General features: G+C 35.2%; 1 protein-coding gene across 2 annotated transcripts in view; it reads left to right on the forward strand.

The window, feature by feature from the left end:
- The window catches only part of LOC100729996 (T-cell receptor-associated transmembrane adapter 1), a 33669-nt gene extending 18500 nt beyond the window's left edge, over positions 1-15169 (forward strand). Inside the window, exons 3-6 of one of the 2 annotated variants that reach the window (XM_023564842.2) lie at positions 605-641; positions 6378-6439; positions 8501-8589; positions 13050-15169. In XM_023564842.2, coding sequence (XP_023420610.2) covers positions 605-641; positions 6378-6439; positions 8501-8589; positions 13050-13307 — 446 coding nt within the window. In that variant the 3' untranslated portion in view covers positions 13308-15169. The remainder of the gene's footprint in view (positions 1-604; positions 642-6377; positions 6440-8500; positions 8590-13049) is intronic. The other variant, XM_063224919.1, reaches the window with a different exon arrangement.
- The last annotated feature ends 4169 nt before the right edge of the window (positions 15170-19338 follow it).

Genomic DNA, 19338 nt, shown 5'->3' on the forward strand with positions numbered 1-19338 from the left:
GGGTTCTATGTAATTTTGAGGCTGTTCATTTCCATCTCAAAAAACCAAGAGAATCTGATTTTCCCAATACAGGAGAGGATTTTATCTCTTATATTAGTCAGCTTTGTGTTACTACGACAAAATACCTAAGGCAGCTCACTTGTTAAATGGCAGAAATTTGTCTTGCCAATAAGTTAAAGAAAACCTCCCATGGCTGCCTCACCTCATGGCAAATATCAATGGAAGGAGCACAAGGTGCAGTATACAGTCACATCTCCATCCGCACAGCAGAGACAGAAAAGGGGTGCCCTGAGAAAATACCTATTCCCTCTGAGGGCAACGTACTGGATGACCCCAGAACTTCCCACTAAGCACCCCTCTTAATGGTTCCATAGCACCTCTCAACGCTGTCATCCTGCAGACCAACCTTTAACTCATAAGCTCTTGGGGTACATTCAAACCATGCCCAAACCATAATTTCTGTAGTCCAACCAGTGGTGACCTGAGGAGTGTGATCAAATATGTTTCCTTACATTGGTACTTAGCTCCCTTCAGAATACTGCAGGAGATTTAACAAAAGAATGCCAAAGATTTTAAAAATTTATATGTTTTGAATATCTTTCAGATAAAATGTACAGATACTCTGATGACTACATTCCCAGGTATGTTGAAATGGAGGCAGGTATTATGGCTCTCAACCTTAAGAGAAAGTAACAAATGCTATATTATCTATAAATTTAGTTCATGGCTGTTGTACTTGAGTTACAATAAAATAAAGAGTATTTTTGATTAATTCTATATGCATTGGAAAGTTAGAATGTATAAGATTATTATCTAACCTAGTTATTAACATATCCTCAGCCAATTAAAGAGCTGGGAGAAGAATGGAATGAGACTAAACTTGGCATCCACAAAATTCCATAAACAAATTTCCCAGGTTATGACCCATGTATAATTTAAGAGTACAGCCCAGTTTTATCTAAAATTTTGCTGTACTTTTAGAATCCAGAGTAGGGAGAAATCTGGCAATATTTATAAAATTTAAGATACGTATACACAAATGCACATATACACATACATACAAATATGCTCACTACTGTTGTTTACAGGGGTAATGTCAATAACTGAGGAGAAGCAGTAAGTCTATAATCTAAAATAGTGTTAAGTTATAGTTTCTCTGTATGACTGGTTCTCTGTAATGTATTAATGGAAATCCAGAGTTGTAGTATGACTTGTTTTAAAAGAATGTTTATGGACTAAATCATGGCAAAGAAATTTCATTTTTTAGATAGTATATTCTAACTCAAATGTGTGTCATTATATTGAAGATTACATTTCAGGAGTAAAAAGCAATCCAAATAAAGAGCATTTTCTAGAGTACCCTTTAAGATCTTGTGAAATGACGGGCAGAACAATCTTTGTAACACTCAGAGCTTTCTAATTGGATTGGAAAATTTTATGCCTTTTTGGCCTCTAAAAGGCCTTTTTATGTCTTTTGTTGTTTAGAGACATTATGTAGTCATTATGTAGTGCGGACTGGCCTTGAACTCACTATATAATGCAGGCCGGCCTCTAACTCAGTGAGCCTCCTGCCTCAGCCTCCTGAGTGCCAGCATTACAGGTGTGTGCCACCATGCTCAACTCTAAAAGGTCTTTTTAAAAAAATGTTCTCTATGTGAAAAGTTTCTGGCACAATTCAGATCTGGGCTACAGGCTGTCACACACACAATTTTTATTTTTAGGGCCACTATTAACATGGGATGCTTTAGCACAAGGTAATTTTCATGTCAAGAATGATTTGCAGATCGCTTTTTTGTTACAGTAAACAAGACAAGGTCCTATAAACACAAGACATTAATGTCTTTGATGATTAATTTGATACTTGTCATTTCAAGGATACTTAAGATGCAGTTTTGTTATTAGATCATTTAGCAAAAAAACCAATTTGATCATTTGGGATTAGAATGGGAAGACCTGGCAGGAAACATTGGTGAAATATCCATCTTAACATAAGCAAAATACACATTTAAGGAAAATGTGGAAAAGAAGCTGGTTCTTTTACAACATTCATTCAATAAATATTACTCACCAAGAAGAACAACAACAATACTGCTGTACTGAACAACTTTAAGATAAACTTACTGGCAGCCAATTCCAAAAGTGAACATCCACTCTATGAAGAATAGTTCATTTACTGTCTACCATAGTAGATCTTCATTTATGCAACATTTGAATCTAAGTACAGATTACCTATAAAAAGTCATATTTACAGATTTTGCATGTACTTCTTTTTTGTTTCTTTTGATTATGTGGTTTGAAAACCAAAATCAGTTTTGCAGAGGGACGCTGAATCTCCAGGAACAAACATGAAACATTTTCAGCCATTAAATTTAGAGCTTTAAAACAGAGCAAGGGAAAACAAATCTAGCTTTTCAAGGTGCAGCTAGAGTTACAGGTCACTCTTCAGTTCCAAAATGGCTTACAATCAGGAAGAAGAAAGGCACTTCCTTCACACTGAGCTCTCCATCATGCTCTCTGTAACATCTGTTTAGGTGAGAAGCTATGCTGGGGAGGAGAGAAATTTCTCTGTGATGTTTATCTGCTTGCTTCTTCAAATCCCTGCCCTTCCTGTACTAGTAGATCAGAATTACAATCAATTTAGGAGTAGCATAGCATCTAAATCTAACAAATAGACAGCATTTTATGGTATGGACCCTTGGTCCAATTTATTTTTCACCTAAAGTACAGTTCTACACAATCTTGTCTTTTGATTTGTGGAAGGAAGATAATGTAGGATAATGCCAGGGACTGGGGATCAAGACACGTTAGAATTTTAATCCGATTCTTGCAGTGGTATATTTGTATTGGGAAAGAGATTAAACATGAGTGAAATTTATTTTTAGCATCTAAAAATATCAATGATGCTATAGTTTATTTACAGAAATTATTTGATTGCCATGCAAACTGGATGAAAATTAAGATTTAAGAAAAGTCCTGCATGTGTACAGCTTGTTCACCCTAACTTGGAAAGGCTGCTCTGAATTATGCTTCCTCTAAGTTGTCTTGGCTCCTCAGACTTCAGTCTCTCACAGAAAAGTTGGTACACCTTCCCATCAGCTTCTCATGGTCCGCTCTTGGGGTCGCTAGAGGCTCTTCAGTCACACAAGGTTATCTCTGCTCAGCTTCTCTTCTATGATTTCTTGGATGTCTAGATCTGCAAAGGGGCCGATCTGACGAAAAATAAGTAGTGCCCTATATATAACTAACCCTAACTGTCCTCTTGACCTACTGTTCTCAGGATTGAGCATCTTAGGCCAATAGAACTCATCAGTGTTTTTCACTGACATGAAGACTCCTACGTGGGCGCTGTCTCACATGATCCCAAAATACCTCCAAGCTTTCCAGCTTCCTGTTTGTTTTAATACACAAATAATCATAACAGGAAATGCTCCATTTCCTCTCCTGTTCTGTCTTGAACCCATTCAGTCTTCTTCAGTCCTCTCTGTCTCACTGACTCAGCTCCTGTCCAAGTCACCAATGATTTCCATGAGGCCAAATCTTAGTTCCACTTAACTGGGCCCATCTGTAGCATTTAACACACTGGCACTGTCTACTGGGGACACTGCCTCCTCTCGTTCAGCATTACTTTTCACTATTCTTTCTCTCTACTGTTCCTTTTCCTCTGTAGGGTCCAGAACCTTCAGCATCAGAGTGCTCAGGGCTGCTCTAGTGACATTTTTCTCTGCTTGTACTTATCCCCTAAATAATTTCATAATCTTTCATGGCTATACGTAACATTTCTATATTGACGGAGCTCAAACAGAACTTTGCCTATTTAAAGAGATGCCTGTTGAGCAAATCAAGTTAACATTTGCCAAAACCAATCTCTGATAGATTCCTAGGCTTGCTCCTTCCCCAGTCTGACAACTTTCTACTCTTTAAACCAACTTTATTTAATTTCGCAGAAATGTCATTTTTATTTGACTGTTAGAACCTAATATTTATACTGATAATTTTGAAACCAAAAAGAATAATAGAGATCAAGTTTAATATTCTTATTCTTGATTTATCAATAAAACAATTGAAACTTAGAAAATTGAAGTCCAAAGGAAACCAGGAAGAAGTTATTATTTTTAAATTAAATTGAGTTATTTAAATCCACACAGATCATGAAGAATTTGAAGAAAAGGTTTCACAACAAAAAATATAATTAAAATTTAAAAAGAGAAACTAGATAAAATCTAAGCAAAGGACATACTTTGGATCATAATAAAAGATACAGTTACTATGCTTTTAAATTTGGGTGTGTGAACAAATGTTCTTATTGGTGAGAGGAGCCCGTTAGGTATGCTCACTGTGATAGTCTGGCCAGGCCCAAATTGCAAAGATTTTAGCCTCTCAGCTATGGGTTTATTTATAAATTTATTTTAAAAAAATTACAGTCATCTTTCACATAAAACACTGCCAAGTGTTTGTAGTTAAAGTTTATTACATATCTGTAATAAACTAGAACTAGTTGGCATTGCTAAGTAAAAATGCATTTTTTAATTCGCTCATTATCCAACTGTTCCTGAATAATAGTTTATTTGAGAGATTAATCACTTGAGACCTGCCTGTAGACACAGGGCACTGTATTATAAATCACATCTTATTTTCATTCATGGAGAGTGAAATGATATTCATTTTTTAGACATGATTTATCATTTGCTGGTTTTATCTGCTATGTGGGCTAGGAAAATGGATGGATTCCCTTATTAAAAATTCTTCACCTTTGGTATAATATTCTCTGCATAGCCAGAGAATCCATGAACACACACCACTACATATCCCAATATTAAGGTATATTAAATTATTGGATGGAAATAAGCGTTATAGATGAGTTCCACTGTTATCTGATAAGCAAAATACACACTAACTGTTAGTAGCTGCACCCTTCAAAGCATTTCATTCAGGCATCTTTTGAACTGTTATTTTTTAAGGATATACATCTATTGTTTACATATGTTCTAGCTTCTTTCAGAAGAATGAGAAGAAGTATAGGTATCATGCTTTGAGATAATAGTTTTTTTATCTGTCAATATAATTCTGTCCGGCTCATGGTGACATAATCTCAAAGTAAAACTAATTGATACTGTTTTATGAAATGCCTCTCTCAGCACCTAATGTGCCCTGTTCCCAGACTGCCATTGTCAAAGCTGGTTACTAGGACCATTGACAGTATTAGGATGGCATTGCTGGGAAGAAATTCTGATGACAGTAGTTTGATATCTATTCTAATAAGAGTATTACTCAAATAAGGCAAGAAGGAAGCTTAATCAAACAGCAAGAAATAATAGTCATTTATTCTTGTCAGTTCTCTTGGCTTGAGAGGTATAAAGTAATGGCCTTTGGATAATCTCCAGCTCTTCCCTAACCCTTTAAGTTGTGTCAGCTTCTGTATAACATCTGTATGATGTGGACTGAGCCAGGGCTTTATGACCATCCTTCCCTTTCAACCCCAGCAAAGCTGGTTACTGATTATGTGTCTTTGTATAATTTAACCTCTGTGAGCTGCAAATACCTTATGCATATAATAGGGGTAAATATTTGCATCTCATAAGATTGTACTGGGGATTGAAATGAGCACTGATGTGAAGGAAAGTTCTCATAACTGGTATTTATTGCTGATGTTACACACGAGACCAAGGAAAATAAAATTATCTGAATCTCAGGCTTCCTCTTTGTAAATATTATAAATATAATAAAATTGTTTTTGTAGAATATTTTCCTGGGTTTCCATATAACATCTAAAACACCTAACCCAGCATCTGAATGAAACGGGCAATTAGTTATTTTAATGCATCTGCCAACTTGAGTCAGCAATATGTACTTAGTAACCACAATTTTAAGGGCCTGTTTAGAATGATATCATGGGTACATAAGAAGGGGGTGCAGTGTTAAAAGCACAATCTATTGTAATCCTACTGGTGTCACCAGTCTTATGGTCTTCTGTGAATTATATCACTTATGTGAACCTCATATTACTTATTTGTAACATGGGGATGCCATAGTGCTGCCCCGCTGGAATTTTTGTGACAATTAAATTAAAAAGAAAACTTCATGAAACACACTACAAGTAAAATCTGACACACAATCAGCTGAAAAATCATTTGCTAAAATCTTTTCCTAAAAGAAGATCCCAAACCCAGCTATTTAAATTTACACACATGCATGCACACATATGTACATGCACATATACATCTGCATTCATTTACTTGAACACATTTGCCTTGCTTGGCTGTGACTGAAAAAGAACATGCAATGGTCAGATCTCAGTACTGAATTTAGCTAAATATTAGTTTATAAACTCTGTATAAAGTAGACTCTAATCAAGTGAATTTTTTTTTTTTTGGTTACAGGGCTGATGAATATGATATTGAAGATACACCAATTTATGGTAATTTAGATAATGTAATCCTAGGTAAGTTTTATTTTCCCATAAGTTAAATTCATCAGTAAGCTAAATAATTCCATTTTAAGTAATGTTTTTTGAAGCACAATCATATTTAAATATGTAACAAACGTAAATTCAAGTATGCTTAGTGTATTATTTAAGACTTACTTCCAAAGCTGCCTATTGTAAATCTCATTATGATGTTTAGTGTAAACCAGCATCCTGCTTTTCTATATTATCTTCATGTCATTCTAGCAGGAGTGAGACCACAGGAAGAGTCTGTGACCGTGAATTCTGACACACAAAGAATTCTATGAAATAAAGCTATTTCTGGAACAGAAAATGAGGCAACAGACAGTGCTTTGTGTCCCATATACAAAAGCAAATCCACAGTGAACAGTCAGAAACAATGAGCACTTTTCCTCGTTTCCTGTTTCTAATTGGATCTTTTTAAGCTGAGAACCTGGGGCTGAATTGATGGCAAGTGGAGAAGGAGAGCTGAATCATCACTGAGTGGTTTATCCACATTTTTTGTTCTTAAATAACAAACACTGTTCAATTCCTACCATTCCATATACCTTGAGCCATCCAACAACCTAAACAACAAAGCAGTTTAAATTCTTCAAAACAGGAAAAACTTGTCTGATCCCCAATGAGACAAACTACTATCCCTCCTGCCTTACAAGCCTTTACCTAACTCATAAACAGAGAATCTGGAGTCCAAATGTTTGTTGTGTTCCATGTCTCAAACACAGAGATTTTATGAAATGTATTAAATTTATATGAATATCTGCATATTAAACAGTATAGAATCTTCCTAAAGATAGCTTTATGGTGAGTTTACAGGTTTCAATATTTTGTTTAATTGTATCTTTCCTTGCATTTTAAACTTCCCTCTAAACTCTGCATCTCCTCAGGGTGATGCTGTTAAAGTCATTTGCTCTCTTTTTGCTTTGCAGGATTGTGGTGCTCACCCATAACATTGAAGGTTTATATTAAGTAGTCTGGCAGCTCGAAGTGTAGCATAACTGTAATTTTCATATGTTAAGTCTACCTACCTTTTACTTTGCCAAATGCTTAGGTTTAAAAATCTACTAAGCAAAGAAACAGATTTTGTGTTAACATGTCCTAAATGGCGGTTAAGAATTTGCCACTTAATAATGAGATTATACTGAGTTGTCAGACCCAGATTGAGTTTTGGAACCTGCTACTTATAAAACTTAACAGATGTCTCTGATGCAGATTTTCTATACACCATGATTTGGGAGACACCAAACTGGCAATTTCTCTTTCCAGAAAGGAAAAATTGCTTGTCAGAAATAGTTAAAAGATATTTTAAGTATCTTTTATTGTTATATATTTTTCTCTTTGAGGTCAAATTGAATCCACATTTTTTCCAGATTACTAATCATCCTAGCTGAGCCTATCTAGGGACCTATCTGGGGGGAGCAAAGTGTGGATGATTCAAACAGCGTATCCCCACAGGATGAGAGGAGTACAGGCCTGCTGGCTCTTAGACTACATGCGCCACATGCTGGGACCACTATTTTATACCTTGAGACTCTTGAATTCGTCTAGGTGGTCTGTTCTGTTACTGATTGATGACACTAAAGTTGTAACCTAAACCTTAATTTTGAAACTTAGAATGTTGAGTTTTAAATGCCTCCAGGTAAGACTTTTTAGTCATAGAAATTATGAAGTTGTTACCACTGTTATATTAACATTGTGCTTTATGTCACCACGCACTGTTTGCTATCATACCTAAAGCAAAGAACACAGATATCATGTAACTCGGGGGCTCTAAATGGAAGTTTAAAATGAGACTATTATACCCCGTAAAAGCATAAAAAACTTAGTATGCTTTAGTCTTTATTCTAAAGTCTTCTTTTTGTCTTATTAATCCCGTGGAACAAAAGATTTCAGTGTCAAATCTGAAGGTAACAGTTCATTTTTCCATAACCTCATCAATTTCTCTACCAAAAAGATTAGTTACATGGTCATAAGGGATTCTTAGAACTACACATTATTTGGAACATGCCTAAGTTTTTTACTTTTCCATTGTAAATCACAATGTTTACAAATCTCCAGACCCAATAGATGAAGACTGCTATGAACAAATGAAAGCCCGACCAGAAAGATCTGTCAATAATGCGCAAGAAGTCGCTTCCTCTACACAGGTGAGTTTCGATTTCTATACCAAAGCTCCAATTCGGTCTATGTTGAAGTACATGGGTATATTTCCAGAGTGTAGGAATGGTACATTTTGATATACATTTGAAGTAAACTGTTAGAAATATTGTAGCCTAAAAAAGTCAAGTTCTAGGACCTGATCTTTATAGGGAATTTCAAAGAGCAGTAAACACAACTCAAATTACATGTAGAGTCAAAGTTATATATCAATAAAAGGGCAAGAAATTTGAGGGCAAAAGCTTGGTTATTCTTAAATAATCAATTAAGCTTTTTCTTAATATGTGACATGTGTAACGCTCACAAACAGGTTGAGAGACAGAGAGAGGGAGAAGGAGAAAGATTTGTTATAATGTAACTGAATATAAAATATCGTAGCTCTATTCTAAAAGGCAAATGCATATAAATTTTAATACAAGTTCTACAGCTGAGCTCTTGTGATATAAAATTGTGAAATATGCATGCACCTTTTGTGAGGACAGGCAGGACAAACAACTAAGCAGAAATATGAAAACCCAAGAATGGAAAGTTTCTCTTTTGCCTGCCATAATCAGTTCAACTTCATCGATCGTAATGCTATTTCATTAAATACAGTTCAAAATTCCTGGCTCATGTGCTCCTGGGATGCCATAAATCGGAGTTGAAATAGTCTTTCTTCTTTCCCAAGCGGGCCCCTTAATTATATGCTCACTGCTGCTAAGCAATAGTATTAGGGACAGCATTTCTTAAGCAGTTGGTCAGTGTCAGCTTCATATTGGGTGCTTCCCAAGCATTATCTCCTTATATTTCTGTGAGGGAGGCAACATTATTTTTCCCATTTTAGATATGGAATGAAAGACAAAAATCTTGTCTATACCACTGGAGTACTAAGTAAGGGGAAAGAACCCAAACTTAGATCTCATAGAAAACATTCTGTCATCTGAAATGGGTTACGTCTGGGAAACTTCCCATTAAAATACTTTTGAAATTTTTCTGTACATGAATCCTCTAAGAAATCAGATTTCTTGAAATTGTTAAGAAACCAAGATATAAAGAGGTTTGAGAGAACTATAAATTTACCTAATATGTCACCTGATATTCAATTAATTGCAAAATATATTTAGATGAAAAATATGAAAATCTTCATGGTACACTATGATTTGCTAAACCCATGCAAAAAGGGAAAACTTCTCTGAAAAAAAAAAAGTTAACAAAGAACCACACCATGTAAATTGCAGAGATTCACAACACTTTAACTGCAACTGACAATTCTGAATAAAAATTTCTACTCAGTACACAGAAATTTTACAGACCAGCTTTTTTGGAACTGCATTTGGTTTTTACTCAAGTGGAAATTATGCAAAGCCTTATAATGTCTTTAAGCCTGTTCTTTTATAAATTATATATTCAAAGATCTGATACTACTCAGAAAATTAGTTTTCATTCTATTACATTCTTCTTATAAATTTAATTTTATGTATTAGAAGTAATCTCTTTATATATGCTCAGTTCAGTTTTATTAGAATAATCATGATCTACTCACCTTGTTGCTATAATACTTAGTAACTTTGGTCCAACACAAAAGCATAAGGAATCTATAATATTACTCACAAAGCTATGGGTGAAAGTGTTTAAAAAAGTAAATAATCTCTTTAGTCTTTGAAAATGATGTGTAGGGTTCAGAGACTGTAATTTCAGTTTTTCAGTCTACTATCAATGAGGAAGAGTTAATCAGGAAACCTAGAAATAAAATAAGTCCACAAGAGGGCTTACTATGCAAAATTCAAGAGCTTAGTTGTGAACTTGCTCTTTTTATCTTTATATCCAAATATCTAAACAATCTCTTTCTTTCTACCTCAGAGAGAGCCTCTCTCTTTTCCAAAGTCAAATACTTGCTTACACTTTTAATAATTTCTCCTAATTTTTTCAGGATCCTATACCTTCAATCGTTGAATTTCTTTTTATTTTCTGTTTTTCATTATGTGAGTCATTACTATTTGCCGAGCTATATGTATGAAGCTCAATTTTTTAATCCAAAACATAAAAATACCCTTTACCTTCAACCCACTTTTCCCTCTGATTTCTGATTCTCACTGACCTCTGCGGCTTCCATTTCTTTCCATAGATACACTGCTTTTTCCTCCGGGCTCTGTGTGTCCCATGACAGCACTACAGAAAGCTCAAGTGACTCCTAAATGTGTGACTTGTGGTCCTTCCTCAGAGCCCACATCTTTTAATTCTGCAGTATTTGATCAAGTTGATCAAGGGTTGGCCAGATGTTTATTATTTGGAATGCTTTCTAATACACACAGAAACCAAATCTAAGCTAGTTTAGAATAAGCAAAACTATTTCCTCCCATAACTGAAACAGAAATCTAAGGGTGCACCTTGTTTCTGAGCTGATTGAGTCTGGAGATGCTCTCCATTTCTTCTCATGAATTTGCTGCCTTCATTCTTAATATTCTAGTATCAATATTCTAGTATCAGACTCCAGGCACTATCCGTGAGGTTTAGTAATTGATTTGGGAAGCCCCTGATTATTTTTCTTTTCAACTCCAGGAAAAAAATGCCTATTATGTCCTTGAAAACAATACACATCATACTTATTATGTATGCTAAAGCTGTCATCTAATTGGCTCTGGTGAAGTCACATGGTCATCCCTGAGCCACTTTCTGTTTCCAGAGGGTTGGGAGGCAGCTGGTGCTTGGTCCAGCTTATGTCACGTGCTTATGTTTTTTGCTGGGTGTCAGGTAGAGCACTATTAATTGCCAGTCTTTCCAGGGCTACATAAGAAGACTTCACCAAAGGGGAGAATTTATCAAAGGAAAAATGATAGAATAAAGCCTGGACAAACCATAAAAAAGAGCCTTTATGTTTCAGTGTCTTTCAAACTTGGCTAACATTTCTTTGTTTGTTTTGGTCTGTTTGTAAAGTTAAAGATGGAGGAAAGTTAGAGTCAGTCTAAAACTTACCTATCTGTCTGTCTATCCATCCATCTATCTATCTGTCAGTCAATCAATGAATTTGTTTTGCAATAGAGGAGACTGAACCCAGGGTCTTCTCACTGAGTTACGACTTAAGATATCTTTATTTTTAAATTTTGAGACAGGATTTTATTAGGTTGCTAAATTGATCAGGTTGGACTTAGATTTATGGTTTTCTTGCCTTAGCCTCCCAGAGTGCTGGGATCAAAGGTATGTGCAATTTCCCTTGTCAGTTTTTCATCACTGAGACACAATGCCTAATACTGACAATTTAAAGGAGAAGTTTATTTTGGCTATCGTGGGCTGGCTTCAAGGCAGGAAGGGCCCTGAGGAAGGGTCAGGCGGAGGAAAGCTGTTTCTCTTATTGCATCCAACAACCAGAGAGGGAAGGGAGGAGTCAAGCAGGGAGATATTGCTTCCAGGTCACAACCCCAGTAACCTGCTTCTGCCAACTTGGCCCCACCTTCTGACAATTCATTCTGTTCTGGATTTATCAGTGAATTAATCCACAGGTGAGGATAACATCCCCATTATCCAGTAACCTCTCCCAAACCCCATTTCTGAACAAACGAGGCTTTTGGTGGACATTTTTCTATCTAAACTACACTCTTTCAAACCTGACCTCCTCAGGGCTCATATTTATCTCTTTATAAAAAAAAATATGTTTAGCCCATCTCTAAGAGTTGCTAAGGTCTTACCAGGTCCAGCATTGCCAAATGTTAGTCCAAAGCTTCCTCTGAGACTCAAAGCATATGCTTAGCTGTGAGTCCCTGTAAAAAACAAATAGAAAATTAAAGACTGTCAACACACAGTGGCACAGCATAAGCATTCCCCTTCCAAAAATAAGAAACGGGGATAGAATGTAACGGAGCAAGAGCAGGACTAAAATCTAGCAGAGCAGACACTGAATTCTGTAGTCCCACGTCTAACACCAAGGGCAATCTGTGCTGAGATATGTGCTCCAAGGGCTTGGGCAACCCCACTCCTATGATGTTACTGATTGCAAACTTCATGAACTTCTGCCTTGGGGTCATTTTGCTCGTTGCCTAAGACGTTTCTCTCACCCTCACAGCTTCACAGATTGCTCTCTCGGGGGCATAACGTCTTCTCACCAAGACCTTCTGAAATCAGGGTAGAAGCATCCATGACCCCGTAACTCTTGTATCTTGCATGCCTGAAAAACCAGCACCACATGGATTATGCCAATATCTGTACCAGCCTGAGCAGTCTTTTGGGATCCTTAGATGATGGCTGCTGCAGCCTCTGATGGCTGAGCGCTGTGAATTGAGTCCTGGGGTAGTAAGGTGCCATAGACCTAAGTTGATTATCAGTTTGCATTTCATCTTCCTTCTGACAAATTTGATGAAACAAGACAGCTGAAACCAGAAAACAATTTCTATAATTTTCATAAGCCATGGAAATTTCTAGAAGTCACCAAAGTTATGGAACAGGGCAACAGTGAAAAATTAACAGACCTTTCTTTCAGGTCACAGCGGAAGCGCAGATGTGCTATGCCTCACTTGATCATAGCTTCAAGGGGAAGCGCAGAAAACCCAGGAAACAGAATCCTCAATCTTCAGACAAGGACAGAGATGAGGTGCTGTATGCAGTGAATGCCAACACGGCTAAAACCAATTTGGTAGAGAGTTTCTCACCGGAAAGCCAAGCGATAGAGGAAAGCATTCATGATGACCCCATCAGACTCTTTGGGCTGATTCGTGCCAAGAGAGAAACTATGGACTAGCAGGACTATGGTCTAGCTCTGTGATAATGCTGTTATGAGAGACTATTACTGAAAAAGTAAGGTCCCCACGTGACACAGAATAACCTGGCAGGATGATGATCTGATCATGTGTTGGTGTGATGGTGTCTGACCTCTTATTGAAAGACAGCATCCATACACACTAAAAGTAATGCCATTAAAATTAGTTTAATGAATTCATCTAAAAAGCACCAAAATAGTAAATGCAAAATAAAATCCAATTTGCAAGTTAAGCTTTATAAAAAAAATCAGAACTTTACAATAATATGTAGTAGAAAGATAAATTTAAAAAATAATATATTCTGTAATATATTATATAATATGTTCTGTAATATATTCTGTAATAATATATTCAATATATTGAAAGAAAAAATAAAACCAATGATTTCTAAAAAATTCCTTCCTAATTTACCGATGGAAACACATCATCATTATAAGAAATTTCTGATTGAAAGATGTAGAATTTACTAAAATACATTAAGAGAAGTGGCATAATTTTCTTAAGAAATATTTTATCCAAATGAAAATTGCTTAACTAGTTTTAAAATCACTATAAAATTAATCCAGCTTTTTTTGCAACTGAAGAGAACTTAGAAATTCCATACCCAGATATAGTTACTACAAGCTACTACTATCTAAAAGTACTTGTAGTTATTTTACTGGGCAGATCTATGATACATTTCTTTATACATATAATTTAAATTTTCTTTAACAATATATTGTGTGATTATTTATACTTCTTCAGCTATATCAAAATATGTCATAGTTTTAATGTCTGGATGACATTTCATTGTTAACTAAATCAGAATATATTTAAATAATGTTGAAAGATATTAAACTTATTTACAATTTGTTTTATTTACAAATATGCTGTAATGGGAATGATTCTCCATGTGTATATTTGTCTGATTTCTTCTTAAGATTCAATGACAAAAAATGAATTTCTGTATTAAAAGGTGCTCATATTGTGTCTTTGGATAAATTTCTGAAGATCAAGAGTTATACCAAAATATGCATGCAATTTAAATTCTTAAAAAATACACCAAAATTGCTTTCCAAACTTATTTTTTTAAAAGTCTATTATTTTTTGCCTTTCAGAAAGAAAGACTGATGAAAGTTTACAAAATATATCTTTACTATGATTACAGTCTATATTCAAATGACATTAGTTTGATATGTAAACCTTTAAATGTTGTGTTTGTATTTCTTTTTGCTGTGGATTTTATACTTTACATATAGTTATTGTTTCCTGAAAGTAATCAAATATCTAGATTAAAATAATACTAAAAAGTGTCCTCATACTCATCTGTGTAGGTAGAAGTTTTATAACTCTACAATGCTTTGTTTAAGTGGAAATTTCTGTCTAGAATCATCTTTATGGTTCAAGGACTTCTTTAATATATTTATTGTAGTTCAGGTCAAGTGGTGATGAATTCCCTCAGATTTTGTGCATCTGCAAAAGGTTGTTTTCACTTGCCAATGACATTTTCATTGGTTGAAAAAAGTTCAGAATTGAGTTGATCATGTTTCACTTGCATGCAATAATGTCTTCTTGAGTAATATAAAGACGCTACTGCATTTGTGTGATTTCTGAACACAATGAAACATCCATTATCAAACTTATCTGTGCCCCTTTGTATGTCATGTATTATTTTTCTCTAATTGTTTTAAAATTTTCCTTACCACTAGTTTAAATTTTATTGTAATGTGCTTTGTGGTGTGTGTGAGTGTGTGTGTGGGTTTGTGTGTTTTGCATACCCTAAATTAGGACTTTGGTTATTTTATTGGATCTGTGTTTACAATTTTGTCTAACAGAAAAAATAAACAATATTTTAAAACATGTATTTTCTGTAACCTGCCTCCTTTTTACTTAGTGACTTGCAAATTATCCCACATTTCTAGAATCTATTTTATTTCCATCTTTTTTATTTTAACTGTATATAGCTGTATGTTCAAATTCACCATTTTTTCTTTTCTAAAATGACTAATCTATGGTAGTCTCAGATGAGGTATTATTTAAGTCTCAGATAATTTAGTTTTAGTGTCTATAAATTCAATCTGAGTCCTTTATCCTCTCGTTTATGTCTTTATAAAACATTCTTAATCTGTCCTCTTAACTTCTTGAACATATAAAATACAGTTATACCAACAGTTTGAATGATGTTATAATGCATTGTATCATTTCTGTCATTTTGATTTTCAACTGATTGATTTCCACATTAAGGGTTTTATTTTCCTGCTTCTTTAATTCTACTAAATTTGTGAATTTTATTTTTTAGGTGGTTGATATTTGCATATTTCTACAAAAATTTTGACCTTTAACAGTGTCCAGTTATGTAATACAATTCAATTTTTTTAGCCTACCATTGAGGCAAGACCCTTATTGGTACTTAACACCAGTAACAATGAATTACAAGATTTTCCGTTCCGACTGTTGAAAGTGGCACGATGCTCACCACTGTGTGAACTACAATACTACTTCGCTACCTTTTTCAGAGGAGTCTTTCCCCATGTTTGGGTAGTTTTCTTTCTTGCACTGACTAGTCTTCAGCTGAATACCTGAGGGGTGCCCTCTGTGTGTCCCCGCAGTCCCCTCTCTCACGCAAGCATAATCCTATTTACTGCTCTGTCTTCTTTGCCTCTCTTGATCTGTAACTCCATCTCTTCAGGTCTGGAGAGCAGGGGCTACACTTGGGCTCACTCTACCTGTGCCAAGGCTTGGCAACATTCTCTGAACATACACTACAGCAGTAGAAAGGTTCGTCTTGTTTATTTCTTACTTTTAGGGGTCAATGTCCTTCACTGTCTGGTATTCAGCATCTTGAGTTCCATTGCTTCATACATGTTAGCTGCTTTAGGTAGGAGAATATATCCAAATGGATAATTAAGGCCAAGATGTTATTTCATCTTGATCCAAATCAGAAGTCCAAGATACTCATAGCTCTTTAATGAAATTCTGCAATGTATTTTTAGTTCAATTTTTTTTTCTTTGCCTTTTTTGTTTTTATCGGTATCAGGGATCCAACTCCTGACTGCCTGCTTACAAGGCAGGCGCTTATGCCACTGAGCTAAATCCCCAGGCCCTTTTTAGTTCAATTTAATGTAACTCAGTAAGGTAGAACTTTATAATGTTAATAAGCTATGGATTACTGGCCATCATCTAGTGACTGAAGAAATATGTTTACTTTTCTTTGGCAGTTTTCTGGGATCATGCTCCAGCAAGAGTATCATTTCAACCTTCCCATTTCAAATGACAAAAAATTTAGAAGAAACTAAAGAGAAAGCTTATGACTAGAAAACAGGTGAAATCCAAAATCTTGAGCTTGTCTGAGAATGTCTTAAAGCCTCTAAAAGTTCAACTTAGATCTCAAGAAACAATGATTCATTTCCCTTTATCATTTATTAGGTGGCTTATTGCTGATAGAGGAGATTTTGTCTTCATTTGATTAACAGAACAGGAAATTTACATTAAGACAGAAAAAAACAAAAAATAAAAATTTTAAAGAGGGTAAAAAAATAGGAATTAAACAGGAGCACACTGTCACTGCTTTAACTTCTTAGGGAAACATCCCACTTACTCAAAGCTGCCACTATCTAGAAAATCAGGGATTCCTGGCCGGAGTGTAAGCACCCAAGTCAATAATATAAATTCATTTTGGGAGCCCATCTATATGCAATAGCCTGGACAGTAATCATTGAGGGAAAAAGGCAAGAGAATATCAGAGGATACCATAAGATAGAATTCTTGGAAGGCGAGACACAATTACATAGAACAGAAACTAAGAAAAAACACAAGAAGGAACAGAATAAGGCTAAAGACTCCATCACTAATTAAACTAATGAGATACCAATGATAACTAATGTTTATTAAGAACTAGCTAAGCAAAAGACATGACAGTAAATGCTCACTTACATAACTGACTTGATCACATGCCACCCTAGTCCTACTGACAAAGAAAACAAAATTGCTAATGACTAACTTGATGCCACACAAAAATTAGAAGCTGGCAGAATTGAGAGATATTGATGTTTTACATGGACCAAAACTAATTCATAACATATCGAATTTTCTTAGAAATAAAAGCAATCTTCTGTAAGATAAATATTAAAAATTAGCACAGATGCATAAAATATTTAATTTCCATTAAATTTAGAATATATTATACATAACAATGAAAATTAAATGTATAGACAATTAATGATATATTTACATATTCAGAAGAAATCCAAAGGACAAAAAATTGCACTTTAAGAAGATCTCTTAGAAGAAAATCTCTAGCTCAGCGGCATAAGCGCCTGCCTTGCAAGCAGGCAGTCATGGGTTTGATCCCCGTTACTGATAAAAAGGAAAAAGACCAAAAAAAAAAAAAAAAAAAAAAAAAAAAAAAAGAAGAAGAAGAAGAAGAAGAAGAAGAAAATCTCAGTAAGATGTTTGCAGATATTTTAAATAAATATTTTAAATAAATATATCTTCAATTACTTAGACTTCATTCACTCACTAAATTTTGCCATCAAATTATTGAAGGCAATATCACTTACTGGACATTTAGTTATCAACTTACTATCATTTCTGTCTAATTCATCCAATGTCAGTATAACCTAGAAGACAAGATTCCAATAAAGATGCTCGATGTATGGCTTGCAGAGTTCAACTCTATACACAAGTTAGCTGTGGAGGAGGAGGAAGAGCCACAGCATCTTGTAGCACTCTTAGGAAAAAGGGAAACTTACTCTTTTGCCAGGAGTGACAAAGGGCTGCCACCCTCCAAATTCTAAACCTTGCACATCCTCGAAAGAGATACTTTTCCTGTGCTTGTTGATGCCTTTTTTATATGTTCGTGTCAACCTTGCCACTTTTGTGACAATAGCACCTCCGTCATTTGCAAAATCAGAACGTGGGAGATCAATGCTCTGTGCACCTTCTATCAGTATTAATGAGTAGAATCTCATTCATGCCTCATGCCATTTTTGCAAAATAAAAATGTAGCCTTGGGCCTGCTTTCCACTTTTTATGCTAAGTAGTGGAGTTGCTGAACGTGGCCTTAAAGAAAATGAAAGTCTTCACAATTAACAAAAGAAGTATAAGAGAGATGAAGAGATGTCCTCTGTCCTGAAATTATTAGAGAGCTTTCTGCATCATAAAACAAATGCAAACAGTCTGACTTGATAAGGTAATCAGTTAAGAATACTCACAAGACTACCAATCTTGCTTCTTGTGCGACAAGGAGAGCTGTGTGAATATTCATAACGGTTGCCAGCTTGGTCTGCTCCCTGTGAATATAAATTTGTGCCCGGAAGTGTTATTGGAAGAAAAGATTTTTCTAAAACTTTGAAGACTGTAAAGACTGTTGCCATGCTTTGCAAAAATAACCCAGGGCAATCTGCAGTTCTGGTTGGTTGTCTTATTTTACCTGGTACTATTATTATAATTGACACCTCAATGTTTTTAAAGCATGCAAATACTTAGAAGATTAGTAGGTCACCCCAGAAAAGACTCATGGGCACTTTTTTCTCATTGGCACAGTGATAAAAGTTAAAGCTTATGGTTACAACTTCTCAGTGTCTTGTTTTAATGAAAAGCTTAGGAGTCTATAATTTGTAATTTATCAAGAATAGTACATTTTAATCTACCTTATAGAGTTATTATAAGAAGCAAAGGAGACAATAAAATGTGAAAGTAAGAATTATATAAAATGTGAGGAGCTGAGTTTTTGAAAATGACACTCTAAGACCCTGTTCCCACAGATATCTCTGTGTGTCTTACCCTGCACTAGTTAGTCTCCTAGTGTATTGGCTAATCCAGCAGAAAGGCCTGCTTGCTTTCTCTGGATAGGAACACCTTGATTTTGTTTATGATTCTACTTCATGGCCTCATTCAGCCATGTGCTTTATGGGAAATTGAATCTTTCCCCAGATGAAGAAAAGAAAGCAAGGAAGGATAAAATAAGTTTAGGAATATTGTAAACAGAGCAACTGAAAGAAACAGTTTCTCTCCCTCTGCTGAGCATTTTTA

This window comes from Cavia porcellus, unplaced genomic scaffold (assembly GCF_034190915.1).
Source record: "Cavia porcellus strain 051 isolate PalLab524CR breed Dunkin Hartley unplaced genomic scaffold, mCavPor4.1 scaffold_15, whole genome shotgun sequence".
Classification (NCBI taxonomy): domain Eukaryota; kingdom Metazoa; phylum Chordata; class Mammalia; order Rodentia; family Caviidae; genus Cavia; species Cavia porcellus.